At 40.1% G+C, this 22,283-nt stretch overlaps 1 protein-coding gene across 2 annotated transcripts in view; it reads right to left on the minus strand.

Annotated features, from left to right (window-relative positions):
- Positions 1-21,890, minus strand: part of pitpnb.2.S (phosphatidylinositol transfer protein beta S homeolog) — a 32,325-nt gene extending 10,435 nt beyond the window's left edge. The window contains 6 exon segments of one of the 2 annotated variants that reach the window (NM_001091705.1): positions 1,649-1,723; positions 2,503-2,510; positions 5,465-5,556; positions 6,243-6,388; positions 15,638-15,668; positions 21,732-21,801. In NM_001091705.1, coding sequence (NP_001085174.1) covers positions 1,649-1,723; positions 2,503-2,510; positions 5,465-5,556; positions 6,243-6,388; positions 15,638-15,668; positions 21,732-21,751 — 372 coding nt within the window. In that variant the 5' untranslated portion in view covers positions 21,752-21,801. 2 annotated transcript variants of the gene reach the window in all.
- Between the last annotated feature and the right edge of the window lie 393 nt (positions 21,891-22,283).

Raw genomic sequence — 22,283 nt, forward strand, 5'->3', positions numbered from 1 at the left:
AATTGAATCGTTAATTGAGGCTTGTTCCAAATAATAGCAGTGTTCAAAATAATAATAGCTTGTTCCAAATAATAGCAGTGTGGAGTTCAATTAGTGAGGTCATTCGTTCTGTGAAAAAACAGGTTTCAATTATGGCCCTTATTTAAGAAAGGAAGGCAGCAAATGTTGCGCATGCTGATTATAGTGCATTTTCTCTAAAAATCTGAGTAAAATTGGTCGTTCCAGGCATTGTTCAGAAGTACAGCCTCCATTGATTAAAAAGTTGTTTGGAGAGGGGAAAACATATAAAGAGCAAACAAGAAACGGATCCGCACACACGCTATGATCAGCAGTTGGGGGGACACCCCTCTTTATTATATCACCTCGTGATCAACGTTTCGGGGGGATAAACCCACCCTGGGAAGGGGAGGGGTTTCACCAATATAGGGACTGTTCACATTTGTATTCTTATCCTGATGAAGGGAGGTTTATCCCCCCGAAACGTTGATCACGAGGTGATATAATAAAGAGGGGTGTCCCCCCAACTGCTGATCATAGCGTGTGTGTGGATCCGTTTCTTGTTTGCTGTTGCTAGGGGACCTGGCCGGGGTCAACGGAGAAACCAGCGCCACCAACGCAGTGAGAGGAAGGGCGAGTGTGCGGTAGGAACATATATTACAGAAAACATATAAAGAACATATAATATATAATTATATATTATGATCTCAAATGCTTTAAAATGGCAACCAAAACCTAAGAAGAGGTGGAAGAAAAAGGAAAACTAGCATTCAAATGGATAGAAGAATAGCCAAAATAGCAAAGACCCAGCCAATGAAGAAGCTGTATAGTTACCTGTGAGTGCGGTTACAATTAGAAAATGCCTATGTGAAGCCAAGCTATTAAAAAGAAGCCCCGGGAAGTCCAATTGTTGAAAAAAATATGCGCTGAAAGATTACAATTTGCCAAGAACACATTGACTGGCTTAAAGAGAAATGGTGCAACATTTTGTGGACTGATGAAAATAAGATTGTTCTTTTTTGGTATAGGAGCCACAGACAGTTTGTCAGACGACCCCCAAACAATGAATTCAAGCCACAGTACACGGAAGACAGTGAAGCATGGTGGCGCAAGCATCGTGATATGGGGATGTTTCTCATACTATGGTGTTGGGCCTATTTAGCTCATACCAGGGATCATGAATCAGTTTCAATACATCAAAGTACTTGAAGAGGTCATGTTGACTTATGCCATAGAGGAAATGCCCTTGAAATGGGCAACAACAAGACAACAACCCAAAACACACCAGTAAACAAGCAACATTTTAGTTCCAGACCAACAAGATTGAAGCTATGTAGTGGCCAGCCCAATCCCCGGAACTTAATCCAATAGAAAACTTGTGGTAGAGATGCACAAGAATTGTGGAATGTAACAGGTGCCAGAAGTTGGTTGACTCCATGCAACACAGAAGTGCAGCAGTTCTCAGGAACAGTAGTTCAGTGATTCAAAGTAAAGCAAAATATTTTTATACAGGGAATGTTTGCCTTTTAAATAAGTTTGTAAATAAAAATGCAGACACTGCTATTCATTTTTTTTTTACCCGCTATTATTCTGAACACAACTGCAAATGCAAGGGTATACAAATAATATTCATGCAAGGAAAGATACTCACATTTTCTTGAGTTCCCATATCTGGTTTATGCCATGTCTCAATTTTAATGAAAAAGTCATCTTTCATGTATTCATTCTATAAAACATTAATTTGTCAGTTAATTTAGCGCAGTATTGTTCATCTAGGCAAAAATTGATCAAGCAGGACTTTTAAAGTGCAGGGAAATCTGGAAGGAACACGTGTTCAACATTAACAAGGCAACTATCAAGCACCATTGAATTAAATTTTTAATTTGTATTTCATGACCTTTGGTGTGATTTACAAAAAGCTAGGCTCTAAACTGTACAAATGCAGTTGGCTATACCAACCAGAATTTTTTTTAAAAAAATCATATGCTCTGTTCGTGGGTATTCAATGCCCACAAATAGTGCATACACTATTATTGCTACATACATTTGCAAACTGTTCAGGAGGGATTCTGGCACATTCATTCAGGTTGTTGCCTGTATAGCTCAATGTTCAAACAGTGTCAGATTCTTAACTGGTTTCGAATCAGGGCTTTGACTGGACCACAAAAGAAGGGAAGAAGACACACAGAATGCAGAGTCTGCTATCAAGATTTTGAACTTGAGGAAGGAGGGGGATGGCTACACAAAATCTTAATACTGTGAATATATTTGAAATCATTTAATATGGTAGTTTGTTTAATATAATGGCAACAACATTTTTTAAATTAAGTGTCTGGTCTATTTTTATCATGACATTGCATTAACTCCATGCATTGCAACATAATTACTATTACAATGCCATGGGAAATATAACTTTACATTCAACAAAGAAAAGATAAACATTGCTTAATTAGAATAAGCAATGCCAAAGCCCACCAAAATGCCAAAAGTCATCCATATACTCACCGTTACAACTGATGAAAAATGAAAAGCAGCAAAGAACATGGGGGGGGGGGTGACAAAAAACACAAATTAATCGTATGTCAGATAAATATATGCACACAAAGACACCAGTGCTAGAACATGGGACCAAGCTAATGAGGTTCCCGTGTTTTGTGTTATAGTTATAGACCTATATTAAAAATCCTACTGATGCCCAATAAACAGTTATTCTGCACAACAGTGTGCATCTGTCACTTTGCTAGATCTTGTAGCGACGGGCTTTATATGCACATGTGCAAAACCAGGTTATGTATAACTTTATATGTATGAGAAGACTCAACGCTGTAATTGTCAGGCCTGGATTTGTGGAGAGGCCACAAAGGCCCGGGCCTATGGGGCTGCCCAACCACACCCACATTGGTTCAGAAACACTGGGGATGAGCAGGAGATACAATAGGTTTTTTAAATTTCCTGTGTGCCAAATTGGGACCTGAATTGCACTAAACTTAGGTGATATAAATGACGATTTGCAACCAATAAAATAAACAGGAGAAAAGAGCAATCATATTTTTCTCTGTAAAGGTAAAAATAAACAAGCTTGAAGCATTCACATTCAAGCATTTTTTTGCAAGTCTTTTTATATTTGCAATCGTATTTGTATTCCCTGTAACTGTTTTACTCCCCCAAGAATTGTGATTAACCTATTCAAGATTTTTTGATAATCGGATTTCAGCAAAATGCAATTACAGGAATTAGTAAGTTACAGGAATAAAGTATTTTGTCAAGATAAAGTGTGTTAACTAGGTTTCTAAATAAATATTTGTGGTGTTTAAAATGGGGCAGTTATCCATTGGGCCAGGAGTAAAAAATGACATCTGCCTTATTTGGCCCACCACTGTGGCCATACTGGACAAAAACCTGCTGGTGTGGCAATCTTACCAACGGAGTGGATCTGTTTATGTATGGCCAGCTTAACATTGTTTTATTAGTACATTTGATTCACTCTGCTATATTCAAAATCATTAACATACAAAGAAATATGATACACTATCAATCTAATCATTAAAAATCATACCAAACATATACTAGCAAAAATCTCCCTCTGTTTTTCCCAGCATTTACAGAAATTCAGTTGATTTTTTACTACCTTTTACGGGATTTCAGCTGTTTTGCAGATTCAACCCTTTTTTGCTACTAAAAACATTGTATGTACGTCACATTATTTTTTTTTTTTATTTGTTTGCTCAATATTTTTACTTTTATATACTCAGATATTCAGTTCTAGACATGCCCTCACTGGCGTTAACAAGTTCTAATAAAGGATTTATTAGGGATAGCCTCAGTGAAAGTCATATAGCATACAGAGCATTTTCCCCCATATAGTCGGCAACTACAGCTCTTTATTCAAGCAGAAAATACTTTTCTAAAATAACCATTTCAATTAACCAATAAAATCATTCTTTTTATAACCATGCCCTCCCTCAAAGATAGCAGCTTGAGGGAAGGCTTTAACTATTGACCTTCCATTTCCTTCATTTTTAATATTGAGCATATAACAGTGATGGGAAAAAATCCCTGTGACAGAAAAGCACCAAAGGCATTATTACATCTATTTAACTGTGTGATCTAAATACAAATCAAAGACAGACAAAAGCACAGTAAAAAGATACTGATACATCATACACATCACTGCCGTGTAAAAGGCCAGCAAACAAATGAAACCTAATCATATCATAACTACAGATGAGATATGTAATGGAAATGAAAGGTATGGGAGCCTTGAGATCAAATAGCCCTGGAACAGTTACGGGTTTTGTTCTTAAAGTGTACCGTTCACCCAGACATAAAAAGCTGTATAATAAAAGCCATTTTCAAATTAAACATGAAATACAAATTCTTTTTTTTATTTAAGCATTCATAGTTGTTGTAAACTCATTTAAAAATCTCAGCTGTCAATCAAATATTGCCTGACCCTGCCTAGGCATAGAGGCGGGGCAGGCAATTACTTTCACTTTCCATTCAGCACTTCCTAGATGTCACTGCTCTCCCCACATTCCCCCATTTCTCTTAACCATTTAATTGTGTAGCCAGTGCAGGGGGATGGACATCAGGTCCCCCATTCTGGTGCACAAACAAGATTCCGAGACGAGGCAAGACTTGCCTTGATAACAGTGTCCACAAAATGGCTCCTGCCTGCTTGCTATAATTATAATGAGTTCCCAGATGGAAGGAAACAAGATTCAAATATTTTTTACAGTGTAATTAAAGTTAATTTTGCTTGACTAACATGGTGAAATAATTTTTTTGGGCAACGGGTCCCCTTTAAAAATTTAAATCTGTGACACGGCATGCTAGCAGAAACTTTTTCTGGGGATTTGAAGTTGAATTATTAATTTATTACATCCAAGAGCTAGTAAGAGATATAGATATATATATATATAGATATATATATATATATATATATACATACATACATACATACATACATACATACACACACACACACATATATATATATATATACATACACACACTCACATACAATATATAAATAATATGGCAATGCAGTACACATTTTTCACGTTATGGGCCAGTTATAAACTGTAACATCTTCAAGACATGTACAGTAGTCTAATTAAATGGCAATGTCTTATAAATATATCTAAGGAACCTTTTGAAGTGACACAGGCTAAGGGCAGAGACACACTCAGATTTGGGGAGATTGGCGACAACCCCCTTCTTATAGCTAAAGGGAAATTAAATTTCACCGTACAGAAAGATATGAAATCAGAGAAATATGTTATCTTGAGTGCTTCTGCTTAAAAGTAGGGGTAACACAATTAAAAACTAATGCTTACCTTCAACTATAATTAAAATGTCTGAATACCAATGCATGATGAGTATCACTCAAGTGTCCCTCCAGTGAACCCCTGAAGACATATACTGGACAAGCAAAAGAGCGGATAGAATAGTGTTGAGTGCTTACTTGTTCTGCAGTAAGGAAACGCATTCCAAGCTTTTTCATGAAAGACTAATGACCCCTCTGGAGCAAAGAGCTTCACAAAGCCAGGAACTTTGCTATGAACAGATTACATAAAGGTTAATATATTTACATAAAGGTTAATATATTTAAAATAACTCACTTTGACTGTGAAATTTAAGAAAGTAGTAAAGGTTTTTATATCCGGAATACTAAAATGTTTACAATACATATAATGAATGTCTGTAAGATTGTAGGCCAAGACTTATCAGAATGGGTAAATGCCTTGATGACATTTGCAAGGTACAGATTAATGCAAACTTTGCAACCAACTTAAAATTCTGTACCGTTTCTGAAACAATTTAAAGAAAAAGTTTGTCTTTACTATCCCTGTCTCAGAATCTGTTTCTCTTCATTCTCTCTTCATGCAGGAGTTGGGTGTCCGATATTCATTGACAGATTCAATATATCTTACAGGGGGGCTTCTTTTCCTAGCAGATATATTAGAGCTTACTCAAATAACTGATTCGAGCACAAACAAAATCTAACACAAAATAATTGCCTTTTTGCACAAATTCTGCATGTACGGAGACATGATGTCTGGTGATTTTAGAAGAGTGAGCTCTAATACATAGTGAAGATAAACTTGATTAGTTCAGAAACGATACAGAATTTTTAATTGAATGTATTTAGAAAGTTTCTTTTTTCAGTATGATGTAGCTTATATTCAATTTTCATGATAGTTCCCCTTTAATACTTGATAATGAATTTTACACTCTCTCACCTCTTCAAATGATAGATTTTGTGTGTATATTGCCCCTTTTCACCATCTTTTTCATATGGTTCATTCTTTAAAACCTCAATTCCTTCACCGCCACCAGTTTCATTCTTGCTGGCTTCTGCAACGGAGTACAGCTGTCCAACTTGATACTAAAAACAGAAATAATGACATTTAATAAATACATGGCTGTAAAGTTATTTGTAAATGTATTTTAGTTTCTGATCGTTTTTTCCAAAATTGAAATGTAAAGTTTAATGTTCCTGTCTCTGGTGTTTCAGTCTGGCAGTTCAGTAATCCAATGGGCCATTTACCAGGTTAGAGCTCCTTTATATCAGAACACCACACATTTATAACATATGTCAATTCCCAGGTTTATTTATATATTCAAAAGATATCAAAGATTTCAAAGAAAACAGTTAACAGTATGAATCAGGGGGGGGCGTGTCTGACTGGCGATGTGAGCAGACGTGTTTGAGATAGCTCCGTTAGATCCCCTGCTGTATCCGGTCATAATCCTGATTATTCCAACTACCAGAACCTTGATTTCGACTCTAACGGATTCTACCCAGCATATATGGGTAAAAAGAAGCCAGTGCAGTCAGAAACCTCCGATATTAGAGCGCACCTACGCACTTCGGCGCGGACAATGGCGGACCCGCCTAGGCCTTCATCTCCTAAGGCTCAGCGCGCCAAAATACCGCTTCCTGCCGACTCCTCTGCCTCTCCAACAGTGAGTACTGCCAACGGCCAAAACGATGCTGCGCCAACCCTACCTGCAGCTGCCCCATTAATTGCGCACTTGCCAGGCCCTGAGGAACCTGCTGACGCAGCTACTCTCACATTGGCGGGGGTGGTCACGGTGCTTCAAACCACTATCCAAACTTGCCACGCAGCAACCTTGGCTAAAGTTGAGGAGCTGCGGGTGGATTTTGCCATCTTACGCCAAGACCTGCAAAAGGTCAGGGATCGTACCACCGAGACTGAGAGACGGTTGGGCGACCTAGAGGACACCTGCCATCCCTTGCCCGAACAGTTGGGCCTACTGCAGCGCCGGGTCGAGGCAGCGGAAGCCAAATCAGACGATTTGGAAAATCGCATCCGGAGGAATAACATCCGGATAATAGGCATGCCTGAAAGGGCTGAAGGGACTGAGGCCGCTAAATTTCTCGAGGGCTGGCTGAAGGAGGTATGCGGCCCTGATGTATTCTCTCTGGCCTATGTCATTGAACGGGCCCATCGGATCCCTGCTAGACCGCTGCCTCCGGGGGCTCCCCCACGTCCCCTGATAGCCCGGTTCTTAAACTTCAGAGATCGAGACGCGGCATTACTTGCTGCCAGGCGCAAAGGAGAACTACACTTCGAAAATGCTATCATCTCACTATATCCTGATTTCTCCAATGAGGTGCGGCGACAACGGCAACAATTTACTGCAGTCAAGCGCCATCTCCGTGACGCAGGCCTCCAATACGCCATGATGTATCCTGCGAAATTGCGGGTGGCGGTGGATGGGAAGACTCACTTTTTTGTATCGCCTACTGAGGCCACACAGTGGCTGGAGTCCAGGAAATAGGCCCGTTCCTTGTTAGGGCATTGGTCACCTGCTTTGGAATACTCGTTGGTTGGCTTCTGGAAGACTTTTTCACTATAATCCTACCTGAATCTGTTGCTCTCTTTTGGTTACACGCTATATTTAACCGACTAGGTTCGAGAGCTGGGTATTATGGCCTTATTATTGGAATATTGGAATATACTTCCCTGTTTGGGGCTAACGGAGCTCACCATGAAGAGTCTCCTCTACTGCTATTATTTTGGAATTGTCGGTGAATAACTGACTAGGTTGTAAGTTTATGTTTACTGTTGCAACTCTGTTGATATCGCCATAAGGGTTCATGTATGCCCTCCTGGTATTGTTATTGTTAAGGGATCCAAACTTCCCCAAAAAAAGGGGATGTGGGGTGGGTTGGGTTGGGATGTATCTCTCTTCTTTCTCTTTCATCTCTCTTTCTCTCTTTTCTACTTATTTCTGCCCACTTTCCACGTCTTCTTCCTTCTCGTTCTCTTACTCACCTGGCCCTATAGGGGGGAGTCTATATGTCTTAGGTAGACCCAATCATGGCGGCTGAAATTACGGCTATTTCTTGGAATGTGCGAGGGTTAAACTCTCCCCTGAAGAAAACTCTGGTTTTCAAATTTTTAAGAAAATATAACCCACACATCATATGTCTCCAAGAAACTCATATAAGTAAATCTGCCAACTCGAACCCCCTTAAGAAAATTTGGTTAGCTCATACTTACTGTGCTGCCTACTCCAACTACTCCAGGGGCACCTCTGTGTTAATAAACAGATCTTTACCCTTTCAGCTGTTCAGTATCCGCAACGATCCAGAGGGCAGATTTACACTTTTGCATGCCTCACTGGCAGGTTTTCCTTACATTATTGTATGTGTTTATCTACCTCCTCCGTTTAATGACTACTTACTGTACGAGTTGTTATCGCATATAGCTTCCCTACCCTCAGATCCGTTGCTTATAATTGGTGACTTTAATGCAGTTATGGATACTACTTTGGATCGTTTGACTACTGCCTCGGCTCCTAGGGCTGATGCTGGGGGCCTAAAGGCCTGGGCCCAGATGGCTGGGTTGGTGGATGTTTGGAGGGCTCGTCACCCAGGGGAACGTATGTTTTCATGTTATTCTAGGGGAGCCATGTCAAGGATTGACCTCGCCTTTGCCTCGCCCGACATGTCAGCAAAAATTACCAAAGTAGAATTCCTTCCAAGAGGGATTTCGGATCATGCTCCACTGCAAATCACATGGCACTTGCACTCGACCCTTACTAGGAAAGCCTGGAGGTTAAATCCCTACTGGATTTCTCATATAGATATTAAGGATACCATAGAACGGTCTATAACCCAATTCCTTCAGGTCAATATTGGTACAGCTGAACTACCGCAGGTTTGGGACGCTTTGAAAGCATATATTAGAGGCGAATATATTTCTAAAATTGCATATGTCCGTAAAACTGCCAATAAAAATATGTTGGAGGCTGAGGGCGTGTTGAAAGAGGCTGAGGCGAGGTATATCCGGGATCCTAATGAGCAAACTAAAATCAAGCATGTCCTGGCGCAGAGGCAATATGCTCAAGTTCAGTGGAAATGTGCAAGGAAAAGCCAGCTGTTTTCTAAATTTACACTATACGAACAGGGGGATAAGAATGGCAAGCTCCTTGCCCTATTGGCAAGGGAGGATTGCAGTAAGCCAGCCATCCATACCCTCCTGCGAAATGATAACGAGGTCATCACCAACCCCTTAGATATTAATTGTAGTTTAGCAGAATACTATCAACATTTATATTCCTCTAAACTTAAGAAGAAGTCCTCTGACATAGCTTTTTATTTACAAAATCTAGCTTTGCCTACCCTCTCATTGGAACATAGAGCCCTATTGGATACTCCTATACAAGAACAGGAGGTGGTTGAAGCTATTGCGGCTCTACCGCATGGTAAAACCCCTGGGCCAGATGGCATACCGAACCTCTGGTATCATATGTATACTAAACAGCTAGCCCCAGTACTTACGGAACTTTTCAATTTATCTTCCCATTCTGAATCTCTCCCTCTATCATTTCGTGATGCCATAATAGTACTACTATTAAAACCGGGAAAGAACCCCCAGCTGCACTCCTCTTATAGGCCTATCTCCCTAATTAATTCGGACGCTAAAATTTTAGCCAAAGTATTGGCGCGGCGACTAAACTTTGTGATCTCCTCTCTAGTAGCCCCTGACCAAGTAGGCTTCATCCCTCATAAAGCGGCAGAATTAAATCTCCGTAGGCTATATACCAATCTTATAATCCCACACACAAATCAGGGTACCAGAGCCATTGCCTTCTTGGATAACGAGAAGGCATTCGACTCGGTGGAATGGGAATATCTGTGGCAGACCTTACAAACATTTGGGTTCCGTAAAACCTTTATATCTTGGATTAAAGCTCTGTATAACCAGCCCAATGCCAGTATCCTTTCGAACCTAGAACTTTCACCTCCCTTTATTCTAGCTAGAGGTACCCGACAGGGTTGTCCCTTGTCGCCAAGCCTTTTCGCGCTAGCTATGGAACCTCTGGCATGTTTGATTAGGGCAACACCTGAGATTCGGGGGTTTGAGATAGGGAAACTTAGAGAAAAAATTTCATTATTTGCGGATGACACTCTCCTTTATTTAAATGATGCAGGCCCTTCACTTCATAAGGCTCTGGAGTTAATTAACCTCCATACTGAGTATTCCGGGTTGAAAATTAATTGGACGAAATCATCCATCATGGCATTAGACCCCCAGGCTTTACTTAACATGGATCCCTCACTCCCTTTGGTCCGCGTAGAAGCAATTAAGTATTTGGGCATTCACATTCATCCACAGTTAGTTAAATTCGTAGAGCTCAACTTAGACCCCCTAATGTCACATCTCATCACAACTATTGATAAATGGCTTCGACTTCCACTATCTTTAATCGGTAGAATTAATCTTTTTAAAATGAAGTTTCTGCCTAAATTTCTCTACCTTTTCCGCCAGTCTCCAATTTGGATTCCCATGCAATTTTTCAAACAATTACAAAGTCACTTGACCAGACTCTATTGGTCCCCGGGCCCTACTAGGGTTGCATATAAGGTCCTGACCTCTCCACTGGACGAGGGCGGCTTGGCTGCGCCTGACATGTATGGGTATTTCTTAGCCTCGCAATTAACGACTGTAATTCGTTGGCTAGATCCAACTCCGGAAGACCCTGTTACATTGTTGGAAGCGCATTTGATTGGATCGTTGGAAGGGCTTAGACACTTGATATATCGTAGGCCCCCGGGTCTGGCTTATCCTACTCCAATGATCCATAATACTGTGAAAGCCTGGCAGAAAGGTTCCCATAGACTAAGGAGGCCCACCCCGGTTTTTTCTCCATATACTCCTCTCTGGTATAATCCTAACCTACAGCATTTAGCTTCTGTTCCAGACCCCCAGATTTGGGCACACTTTGGTATAAAATGTATTGGTGATCTGTATGCCGATAACCATTTATTATCCTTCCAACAGCTTAAGGACAATTTTAAGATCCCTAATAGTATGTTATTTAGATACTTTCAAGTGCGACATGCTCTGGCTCAACAATTTCAATCAATTGATCTCCATATTGAACTCTCTCCACTTGAAAAAGTCATACGTAAGGAAAATCTGCATAAACCTCTCTCTACCATATATGCTTGCCTTAGACCCAGAGGTAACCCTCCTAGGCTGGAACTGTATCAAAAGTGGGTTACAAATATTCCTGATCTGACGCAGGAGCAATGGGAGGTTATTTTATCTGATTCTATCCAACCGTTAATCAGAGCCAGGGACAGGCTCATACAATTTAAGTATGTTCACAGAGTCTACTATACTCCACATGTCCTTCACAGGATTAACCCTACCTTTCCTGATAAATGTAACCGGTGTAAAGGTTCCAATGCGGACTTTTTCCATCTGGTCTGGAGTTGCCCTTCCATCCAAGGATTCTGGTCGGAGATCGCCACCTATATTTCTCATCTAATGGCACTCCCAATCGAGATTCATCCTTCTGTTCTTTTGTTAAATTTCCTATCGGATACTACTACTTCCCGTACAGAAACCATACTGCTTACCTTTTTGCTCTTCTATGCCAAGAAAGCTATTGCCATTAAATGGAAGGAGGAATTCCCACCCTCCCTTGCCCTCTGGATTACTTTGGTGGAACAGGCTTTGCCGATTCTGGAACAAGTGTATTTTGCTAGGGGATGTCCGGCCAAATTCAATGCAGTCTGGACACTTTGGATCCTGCAAAACGAATCCTACTCTAATAGGCAACAGGATGTCTCTCAACCCTTGCTTGACTGGCTCATGGAGTCATCTTAATATGGAACGATTGAACTATTTGTTATTGCTGAGTGCCTTCGCTGTTTAGGGGTATACTTGAATTGGTACAGGTCCTTTGTATAGCAATGTAATGGTATGACTCTTCCCTTTTCTCTCTCCCTATCTAGGGCCTCTTGTTTCTTCTTTTCTTTTCTTCTCTTCTTTCCTGTTTCCCGGGTACCTCTCTTTCCCGTATGTGATTGTTTTCCCAGGGTATTATTGAGATTGTAAAAATGAAAACGAGTTTTCAGTGCAATGGGTTTCAACAATATTGCTTTTATTGATGTGTATTTTTGTATTACATTGGATGTTGAACTTGCTCTGGAAATAAATAAAACATTTAAAAAAAAAAAAAAACAGTATGAATCAGAAATTACTATACAAACCAATTATGTGACAACATTTCTCTTAAAATTTTCAGGAAAGGATAAAAACAGTTGCACAATCCCAGCTTCTAGATGTGGATTTTCTGCATATAGAACTTAGCATAAAACTATTTTTATTTCTATATTGGGTCACTTACTCAAACTTACTCAGCTGCCAGACTGAGACACTAGAGACAGGAATATTAAACTTTAGACTTAAATTTTGGGAAAACAGTAAAAAATAAAACATGGAAAGCATTTGAAAAAAGTCTGTTTACGGTGAACAATTCTGAAAACAGATGAGAAAAAAATGTTTGGTAGGTGAACAATCCCTTTAATGAAACAGAGTTATTCTGCTCTGTATGGCCAAAGCAGAATCAGTGACACCCCCATCCACAGCTTTTTTTAGAAAGACACAAGAAGATGAAAATTAAATATTATGAAAGTGATTGTTAAAAAAGTATATTTCTGATGAATTATCTGAAAACAACTGAACTAAAAAAGTGTTGGAGGGTGAACAACCCCTTCAGGATACAAAATAAATCTGGGTCTTCACTATAATATTTATGATCTTAGTGTGTCATAGCTAGAAAATAGGAGATTTCTGAAGAACAAGTTTGGATACTCACCAGCCTGGAAAAGGTTATTTCTATGAAATAAAAACTATTTCTATTTAGACTGGACTCCACCACTACACTGTCATGTAGACTATGCACAAATGGATGTAATTCAATACAATTGTTAAATGCCCAAGTTGTGTTCAACTAACAAAGATTATACCATGAAAAAATCCCAGGCAAATGGCTAAGGAAGTTAAGACCGCGCTTATATTGGCGAATTTTGGCATTTATGAGGCCACCGCTACGACAACACATGGTGGGCAACGCATGGTTGCAAGGAGAAAGCCACTACACCAAAAAATAACATTGGTGGCCATTTACAGTTTGCTAAAGACCATATGGATCAGAAGAGTCAAAAGGCTCTGTGGATTGATGAGACAAAAATAGAATTTTTTGACTTGAATGAAAAGCATTGTTTGGAAAAATGCAAATGTTGCATTCTAACACTGTATCCAGTCTTTGAAACATGGAAGTGGCAGTTTCAGTCTGCTTGCCATCATTGCTAGGATATGAATTCTGAATTCTACCAGCAAATTCTGTAGTAAAAGGACAGGGTAACCCTGTGTAAAAAGAAGCTCAAGAGAAAGTGGGCAAGTGGGCAATACAGCAAGACAAACCTATACTAATGAGCAGAAAAAGAATGGCCAAAGCAGAAGAAAGTTAACATTTAGTGAAGTCTTGACCCTAATCCGATAGGAATGTTGTGGAAGAACCTGAAACTGGTACAGGCATGGGATCTGTTATCCAGAAAGCTCCAAATTACAGAAATCCTGTCTCCCATAGACTCCATTTTATCCAAATAATCCAAATTTTTAAAATTGATTTCCTTTTTCTCTGTAATAATAAAACAGTACATTGTACTTGATCCCAACTAAGATATAATTAATCCTTATTGGAAGCAAAACCACCCTGTTGGGTTTATTTAATGTTTTAATGATTTTCAAGTAGACTTGATCCAAATTACAGAAAGATCCACTATCCAGAAAAATCCAGGTCCCGAGCATTCTGGATAACAGGTTCCATACCTGTAGTTAATTTGAGGAACCCCCAACAGTTGAAGTTGTTCTTTAAAAGAGAATGGGACTGATCAACAAATGTTTGCAAAACAGATAGGTTTAGATGCAGTTATTGCTGCCCATGACAATTTTCCTCAATAAATAAAAGAACAAGCATTATGTTATCAGTTCTTTTGCTTAATGGAGCTTTCATTAACTAGTTTTAGAACTTTCGTGAAAACAGCAAAATTACATTGAAAATTCTTCACCAAATTTCAAGCACCACTGTACAGACAACTTTAAATTCACTGAAATATTGTAACACAGAAAAGTTGCTGAAAAGAACATCCATCAAGCAACTATGAGGGGCATTCTTTATACCTGAAGTGCCAATACCATTCAACTGTTTCTCACTTCTAGGACAGGAGGAAATGGGTTAAAATTACTAGTGATAGGAAAGACTGCAACATCAAAATGTACACCATTTTCATATGGAAATGTCTGCAGGTCTGCCCATAAACATACACTTCTTAATGAAAGGAATTGTTCAGTGTAAAAATAAAAACTGGGTAAAAAGACAGGCTGTGCAAAATAAAAAATGTTTCGAATATAGTTACCGTAGTTAGCCAAAAAATTTAATGTATAAAGGCTGGAGTGATTTGATGTATAACAAGTCAGTCAGGACACTACTTCCTGCTTTTCAGCTCTCTTGGTTTACACTGATTGGTTACCCTGGTTACCAGACAGTAACCAATCAGAGACTTGAGGGGGGCCCACATGGGTCATATCTGTTGCTTTTGAATCTGAGCTGAATGCTGAGGATCAATTACAAACTCACTGAACAGAAATGTACCATGTGGCCCCCCTTCAAGTCGCTGACTAACTCAGAGTTATAGAGCTGAAAAGCAGGAGTTGGATTCTGGCTTTTATTAGACATCTGTTCACTCCAGCCTTTATACATTACATTTTTGGCTAGCTAACTATATTAGAAACATTTTTTATTTTGTACAGCCTATCTATTTACACGGTTTTTATTTTCACACTGAACTGTTCCTTTAATCTCCAGATGGTTCTGGAGCATACCTTTATATGGATTTTTGGTTTGTTATAAGGAATTTGGTAATAAATACTGATCTAGTCTATATACAGCAATAGTTTTGCCTTTCTTTTAGGTATTAGTAGTAGCAGAAGTCATAACTAAGCATTGAAAAGAGGCCAGCTGCACAGATAGACAAAAAGACATGATACATTATTTATATGTCCCTCTAAAATGAGTAGTTGCAGTAAGGCAAACCTGCTGACAGTGCATTGCTTTGCTTCATGCAATCCAGAGATTTTAAATAAATAAAAAGTTAGATAAGTTGGAGAACAATCTAATGATCTATTTGCCTGCAGGCTATATCTAACCCTTGACATTTTCAAGCTGGTCGAATCAAAAAAGCAATGAGAACAGCAAAATTATTTATATAGAGATTATATAGTGATAGGAAAAAATGACTTACCTCTTCTACTGAGCATGGCAGAACTACGCGGCTAAAAGAAAAGAACAAGCAGAGAAAAATCACTGAAAGGTATTTTTAAAATGTTATACGTCACTGTTCATGTGCTGACTATAAAAGGAGCGAATAGTCAATATCATGAATGAAAACTTGAACAATTGTATTAACGGAGACAAGCCTGGACACAAGCAAATGACCAAACTGCACTGATAGCAAAGATGTTAAAGGAGCCATAAGCACACAACATTTCATGCATGTGAGGAGGTTACCCACTTTTATCGTGACCCCCTATACATTAACTTTCAGGGGGGCACAACCCTCCCTTTGTCAGGATAGGCCTGGTTAGGCACTAATATGCAATGGCATCATACAATGACAGCTCCAAATGCAGAGTGAAAGGCCCAACACAACATTCAATTCATTCAATTATAAACATCTGCTGCTACTTTTTTTAAAAAAAAAAAAAGGCTGATCAGCTCAGTCATAGGAAGACCAGTTCAGGACATAAAAGAATAAGCTTCTCAGGAATTCAGATCAAACATAATTAGGGATACACCAAATTAAAACTTTTTGGATTCAGCTAAATACAGAATCGGTGCCGCAATATTTTAATTTTCCTATGAAGCTAAAGAGATGTTTCTTCTGGGACTGAAATCCGTATTATCACCTACACATGAAGTGCACACTGATTTAACGTATACAAGATCTTCTTATATCTTTCCCTTAGGTTTACGTAGAGCATGTTTATTATCTTGATCTCTCAGTAGGAATTCCACTCTCTTTGGACTTCGTATCATCTTTTCCATCACAATTAGATATAATACAATACATTACAAGATGCATGGGTACTCTCTACACTCCCCATTGCCACCACCATCATCATATTGAATATTGCCTTCCCATCCACTAAGAATTTCATACAAAAACAATCTCTTTAGATTTTCCACAGCAACTCTCTAGCCTCCTCAACAATTTGCTCTTTGATTCTTGCTCTCAACATTCCCCTCTGAATTCCAAAACACTTTTCTACTGTTTATGTAAGGTTATCCCTACCCAAAAGTTATTTAATAGCGTTTTGTAAGAAGGACGCCTTTCCCTACATATGCTGTACACATTATAAAAACTATGAACAAGGTCTACTGTGCCAGTATTTTGTGTTCATGTGTATTTAATATACAGATATTTACTCCAAATTAGTGTCCCATTTACACACAGCAGTGATCTTTAGTTATCGATTACTGGCCAACCCCTAGCTGCTGGTGCACCGTTGCACTAAATGCATGTTTTGGAACTGCTGCATCACTGAAATATGTGCGTGCATTTATTTCCTCATCTTCAGTCCTCAAATTACTATCAAAACAGGTTTTTAAATGTGAACATTTACAATCATGGCTTGTCCTCCCAATAAGCGGAGCCATATTCTAATAGTCTTGTTAACAACAGGATTTGCATATTTCTGCCTAGAGATATTTTGCTGCGTTTTAGACCCATGGACAAATCATGATTTGTGTGTATTTTTCTTAATAGCAGGTTAACATGAACCCCAATAATTAAATAGATAAAACAGAGAGTTAAAGAGAACCTACAACATGACTAATGAACCCTAACATGAACCCTACATTCACAATGGCTTGGCCCCTAAGCTCAAATCAGTGTTCTTCTGTGGCTGTAACTTGAACCAGTGTTTCGGCCCAGATGCAGGCACACTGAGTGGATTTCGGCACTAAAACACATTTATCTGCAGACTGAGAATCAACCAGTGTGACCCTGGCCTAACAGGGTAGGGATATGGTTATGTGATACACTTCAGGGTTTGCTTCACACTGGAACAACGAGGATATTATGCTGGCATTACATTCAAATCACTGCGGTCTACCAAACACGATGACAAGTGATGCATTAAGGGGCAGATTTATGTGGTGTAAAAGAGGTGACAAAATTCACCACACCTAGTGTAATGTTATGAGCTTTTTTTCTTTGAGCAACTTCTACCTCAACTTACTTACAAAGGTCTGAAGAAGGGTAAAATAACACAGATGTTTACACTCTTTATTTTGGAGAATTTCGTTTTATACAGTATTATAAATAGACCCCCTAATTGTGTATTCTGAGCCTCTCCATAAATAGCCTTCATTACAGGAGCACTAAGATAATGCCCTCCCCAGTACCTCTGAATTCCCTTATGACGCATCAGGGTCAGTGACTCAATGCAGTCCCTGCTGGGCTGTTGTAGTGTGTCTGCTGTCTTCATGCAAGAGACTAAAGTTGTCTCAAGATGAAAATATACTGTATATACAGTTATGTTCATAAATATTTGGACAGACAACTTTTATTTTCTAATTTTGGTTCTGTACATTACCACAATGAATTTTAAATGAAACAACTCAGATGCAGTTGAACTGCAGACTTTCAGCTTTAATTTAGTGGGTTGAACAAAAAGATTGTATAAAAATGTGAGGAACTAAAGCCCAACAATCACTTCATTTCAGGGGCAAAAGTAATTGGACAATTGACTCAAAGGCCATTTCATGGGCAGGTGTGGGCAATTCCTTTATGTCTATCAATGAAGCAGTTAAAAGCCCTGGAGTTGATTTGAGGGAGGGGGGTGCTTGTATGTGGAAAATTTTGCTGTGAACAGACAACATGCGGTCAAAGGAGCTCTCCATGCAGGTAAACCAAGCCATCCTTAAGCTGCAAAAACAGAAAGAAAACTTGCTACAATATTAGGAGTAGCAAAATCTACAGTTTGGTACATCCTGAGAAAGAAAGAAAGCACGGGTGAACTCAGCAACGCAAAAAGACCTGGACGTCCATGGAAGACAACAGTAGTGGATGAAATACAGAGGGTGCACTGCAAGAATAGAAAGGCAAAATTGGACTTTGCTAAAAAAAACATCTAAAAAAAGCCAGCACAGTTCTGAAATAAACATTCTTTGGACAGATGAGACCAAGATCAACCTCTATCAGAATGATGGCAAGAAAAAAGTATGGAGAAGACGTGGAACGGCTCATGATCCAAAGCATACCACATCATCTGTAAAACATGGCGGAGGCAGTGTGATGGCTTGGGCGTACATGGCTGCCAGTGGCACTGGGACACTAGTGTTTATACATGATGTGACACAGGACAGAAGCAGCCGAATCAATTCTGAGGTGTTCAGAGACACTGCTCAAATCCAGCTAAATGCAGTAAAACTGATTGGGAAGCATCTTATAATACAGATGGACAATGACCCAAAACATACAGCCAAAGCAACCCAGGAGTTGATTAAAGCAAAGAAGTGGAATATTCATGAATGGCCAAGTCAGTCACCTGATCTGAACCCAATTGAGCATTTCACTTGGTGAAGACTATACTTTGGACAGAAAGGCTCACAAACAGCAACTGAAAGCCACTGCAGTAAAGGCCTGGCAGAGCATTAAAAAGGAGGGAACCCAGAATCTGGTAATGTCCATGAGTTCAAGACTTCAGGCTGTCATTGCCAGCAAAGGGTTTTCAACCAAGTATTAGAAATGAACATTTTATTTTCAGTTTTTTAAATTTGTCCAAATATTTTTGAGCCCCTGAAATGGTGTTAAAAAAAGGCTTTAGTTCCTCACATTTTTATACAATCTTTTTGTTCAACCCACTGAATTAAAGCTGAAAGTCTACAGTTCAACTGCATCTGAGTTGTTTCATTTAAAATTCATTGTGGTAATGTGCAGAACCAAAATTAGAAAAAAAAGTTGTCTCTGTCAAAAGATGTATGGACCTAACTGTATAAATTACTACTGTTTATTTCTAAAGATGTCAGGGTCAGTCAAATAATACCGGTTTTCCCACATTCTGTGCTGGTTTAAGATGACAAATTACCTCGAGGTGTGGGTTGGGGCAGTTCGTGGGCCTCCCTAATGGTGACGTCACTGTTATTCCAGCTTGCTTAGATGAACCATAGTTACACCATGCTGCCTTCCAACTTCAACAGAATTAAGCGCACAAGGTCTTGTATTGAAAACATATTCGATCTATTCTTATAGGTAGATACTTTACATTGAAACCCATAATCCATAAAGCTCCAAAGTACAGGAAGGCCATCTCAAATAGAGACCTTCTTAAGCAAATTATTCTAATTTTCTAAAAAATTACTTCCGTTTTTTCTAATAAAACACTGTCATGTCGTTGACTGCCCAAATTCCAAAAAAATCCCTTACGCATAAAACCAAGGTCCCAAGCATTCCAGGAAATAGATCCTATTGTTTTACAGATTGTTGTTTTGCTTACTTAAGGTGGCCATAGACGCAAAGATCCGCTCGTTTGGCAACATTGCCAAACAAGCGGATCTTTCCCCGATATGCCATTAACGAGCATGGCTATATCGGGGGTAATCCGATTGTTTGGCCGTATGATCCGATTACAATGTGCTCCCTTGGGATCGGTCGGGTCACAATCAAACCTGACCAATCGAGCAAACGACCGATCGCCGCCGGATGAAAGCTGTCAGCACTCCACACACAATCCGAAAATCGTACGAATCCTTGATTCGTCGATAGGATCTGTGTGTCTATGGCCAGCTTTACTCTCCCTGTATTCCGGAGGATTTGTTTAAAAATGCCGATTTACAACAGGGTGCATTGACCTCAAATAGGTACAAATGCTATTTCCCACAATGCACCTTGCTCCTCAATTAAAAAAAAAAAAAAGCAACCCACACAGTGATTCTGCACTAATGGAGTGTGGGCCCATTTACAAATGTTTTACAAATTACACATTTGCACTAATGCAAACCCATGTCAGGCAATCAAACTTTTTGCTTTCATGGTTCCTCCTGGATTTATTGGAACATCGCTAGTCACTGATTGGTTATAGATGAATGGCTACAATTCCGGGCCATTTAGACCTTGTGCCTGGCATAAATTAACTATGATGGATTCATTATAAAGAAGTTACAGTCCAGTTCCCCTGCACTCAGAGTTTGGTCTCCTGGGGAGTTGTTCATCACAAACCCTCGTACAATTGTACATTGCAATGAAATTTACAAAAAATAATAATAAAATGGGAAAGAGTCCATTGTATCTTGCCATTTATACTGCACCTCACTCTCTATGTCGCATGGTCTGCATCGGGAGGTGGATAGCAAACAGGGTGGACTGGGGTTCAAATAGGCTGTGGCATTTCAGGTACGCAGAGGCCTAAACTGCCCCCTCTAGTCCACTCAATAGTGTCTGTCTATGGCATCTTCTAGCAGCCTCTCTGGCTCTTGCCAACATCACAAGTTGCCAGTCCGGAACAGATTTGGCAAATGCACATCCCCTGGAATTCCTAGTACAGACTGCACAAGGTAAGGAATATTAGGGTAACAAGTTGCTGGGGCATCTGTATATAAGGCTCATTTGTCAACACTGGGCAAATTTACCCATGGGCAGAAACCCGTGGCAGCCAATCAGTGATTGCCTTTTGTCGGCCAGTTGCTGGGAGACCGATGAAAGCAACTATTTGATTGGTTGCTACGGGTTACTGCCCACAGGCAAATTTGCCCAGAGTTGTTAAATGACCCTAATTAAGAGCGAGCTCCTTGGCACAAATGGTACAAGATGCAGCAGCCAGTGTTCCCTGTACTGACAGTAAGGGCACAGTTTTACACTCCAACATATGCTGTACCATGGGAGAATGAGCTGTAAAGTGGAATTGAGAGAAGAATGGCAAAACGTCATATACGTGCACAGGGCAGCACTAGCAAGGTGCAAATATATATGGGTTTTGCCGAGGACGAATACAAACATACTAATTGGTTTAGTAGATCGTATCTCAGGTAGGAAATCTATAGGCTCCAGTACCAGCTCATTATAAGCCTCTTCCAGGCAGCCCAGCCAATTGAAGCCCCTGCAGAGAGAGTAAGAGGCCACATATACGTGCGAGGCTATGACACAAGGCCCCGGGAGACTAGAGGCCTCAGCCATACCTCTGAGTGTCGGTAAAGTCCGCCCTATGCCAGATGATGCCGAAAGCAAGCAGCCGAGCGGAGCTCACGTGACACGGCGCAACGCTGCTCTACGGGAACACACTACAGTCAGAGCTCATTACCCGCTGCCCAGTACGATAAACACCGCATAAACTCACAATTCCTTGATCAGCACCATTCTAGTCAGTATATCAGCGCCAAAGCTGCTGCGCGACACCCTCCTTCCGGGAGACCGAGCGACACCGCCTTGACCCCGCCCCCAAATTCACTCACTCGCACCCTTCCATTAACCTGATTGGTCACACGCCACTGCCTGAGCCAATCTCACCCGCCCACCTATTTATGCCTTTTATCACTCATTCTAGCTGTGATTGGTCAGGAATCTGACAGCTTATGATGCGCAGCTGCTCGTGCGAATGCACTGCAGCCACACAGTCCTGCTCTGAGAGCCGGGAAATGGTTATAGATCAACATCAGAGCACTTTGGTCAGGGCAATGATTTTCTTTAAATCGCGATTCATTCATTGTAAAATGTACAGCCCTCAGTGTGTCTCCTTCGTGCCGCGCTCACACGCACCTCTGAGCTCCTAGTCAGGTCCGGACTGAGAATTAAAGTAGGCCCTGGCATTTCACGCACACAGAGGCCCAAACAGGCCCCACCTGCCCACTAAATAGTGAATTTCTATGGGACCTTATAGCAGCCCCTCTGG

This window comes from Xenopus laevis, chromosome 1S, assembly GCF_017654675.1.
Source record: "Xenopus laevis strain J_2021 chromosome 1S, Xenopus_laevis_v10.1, whole genome shotgun sequence".
NCBI classification, from domain to species: Eukaryota; Metazoa; Chordata; class Amphibia; order Anura; family Pipidae; genus Xenopus; species Xenopus laevis.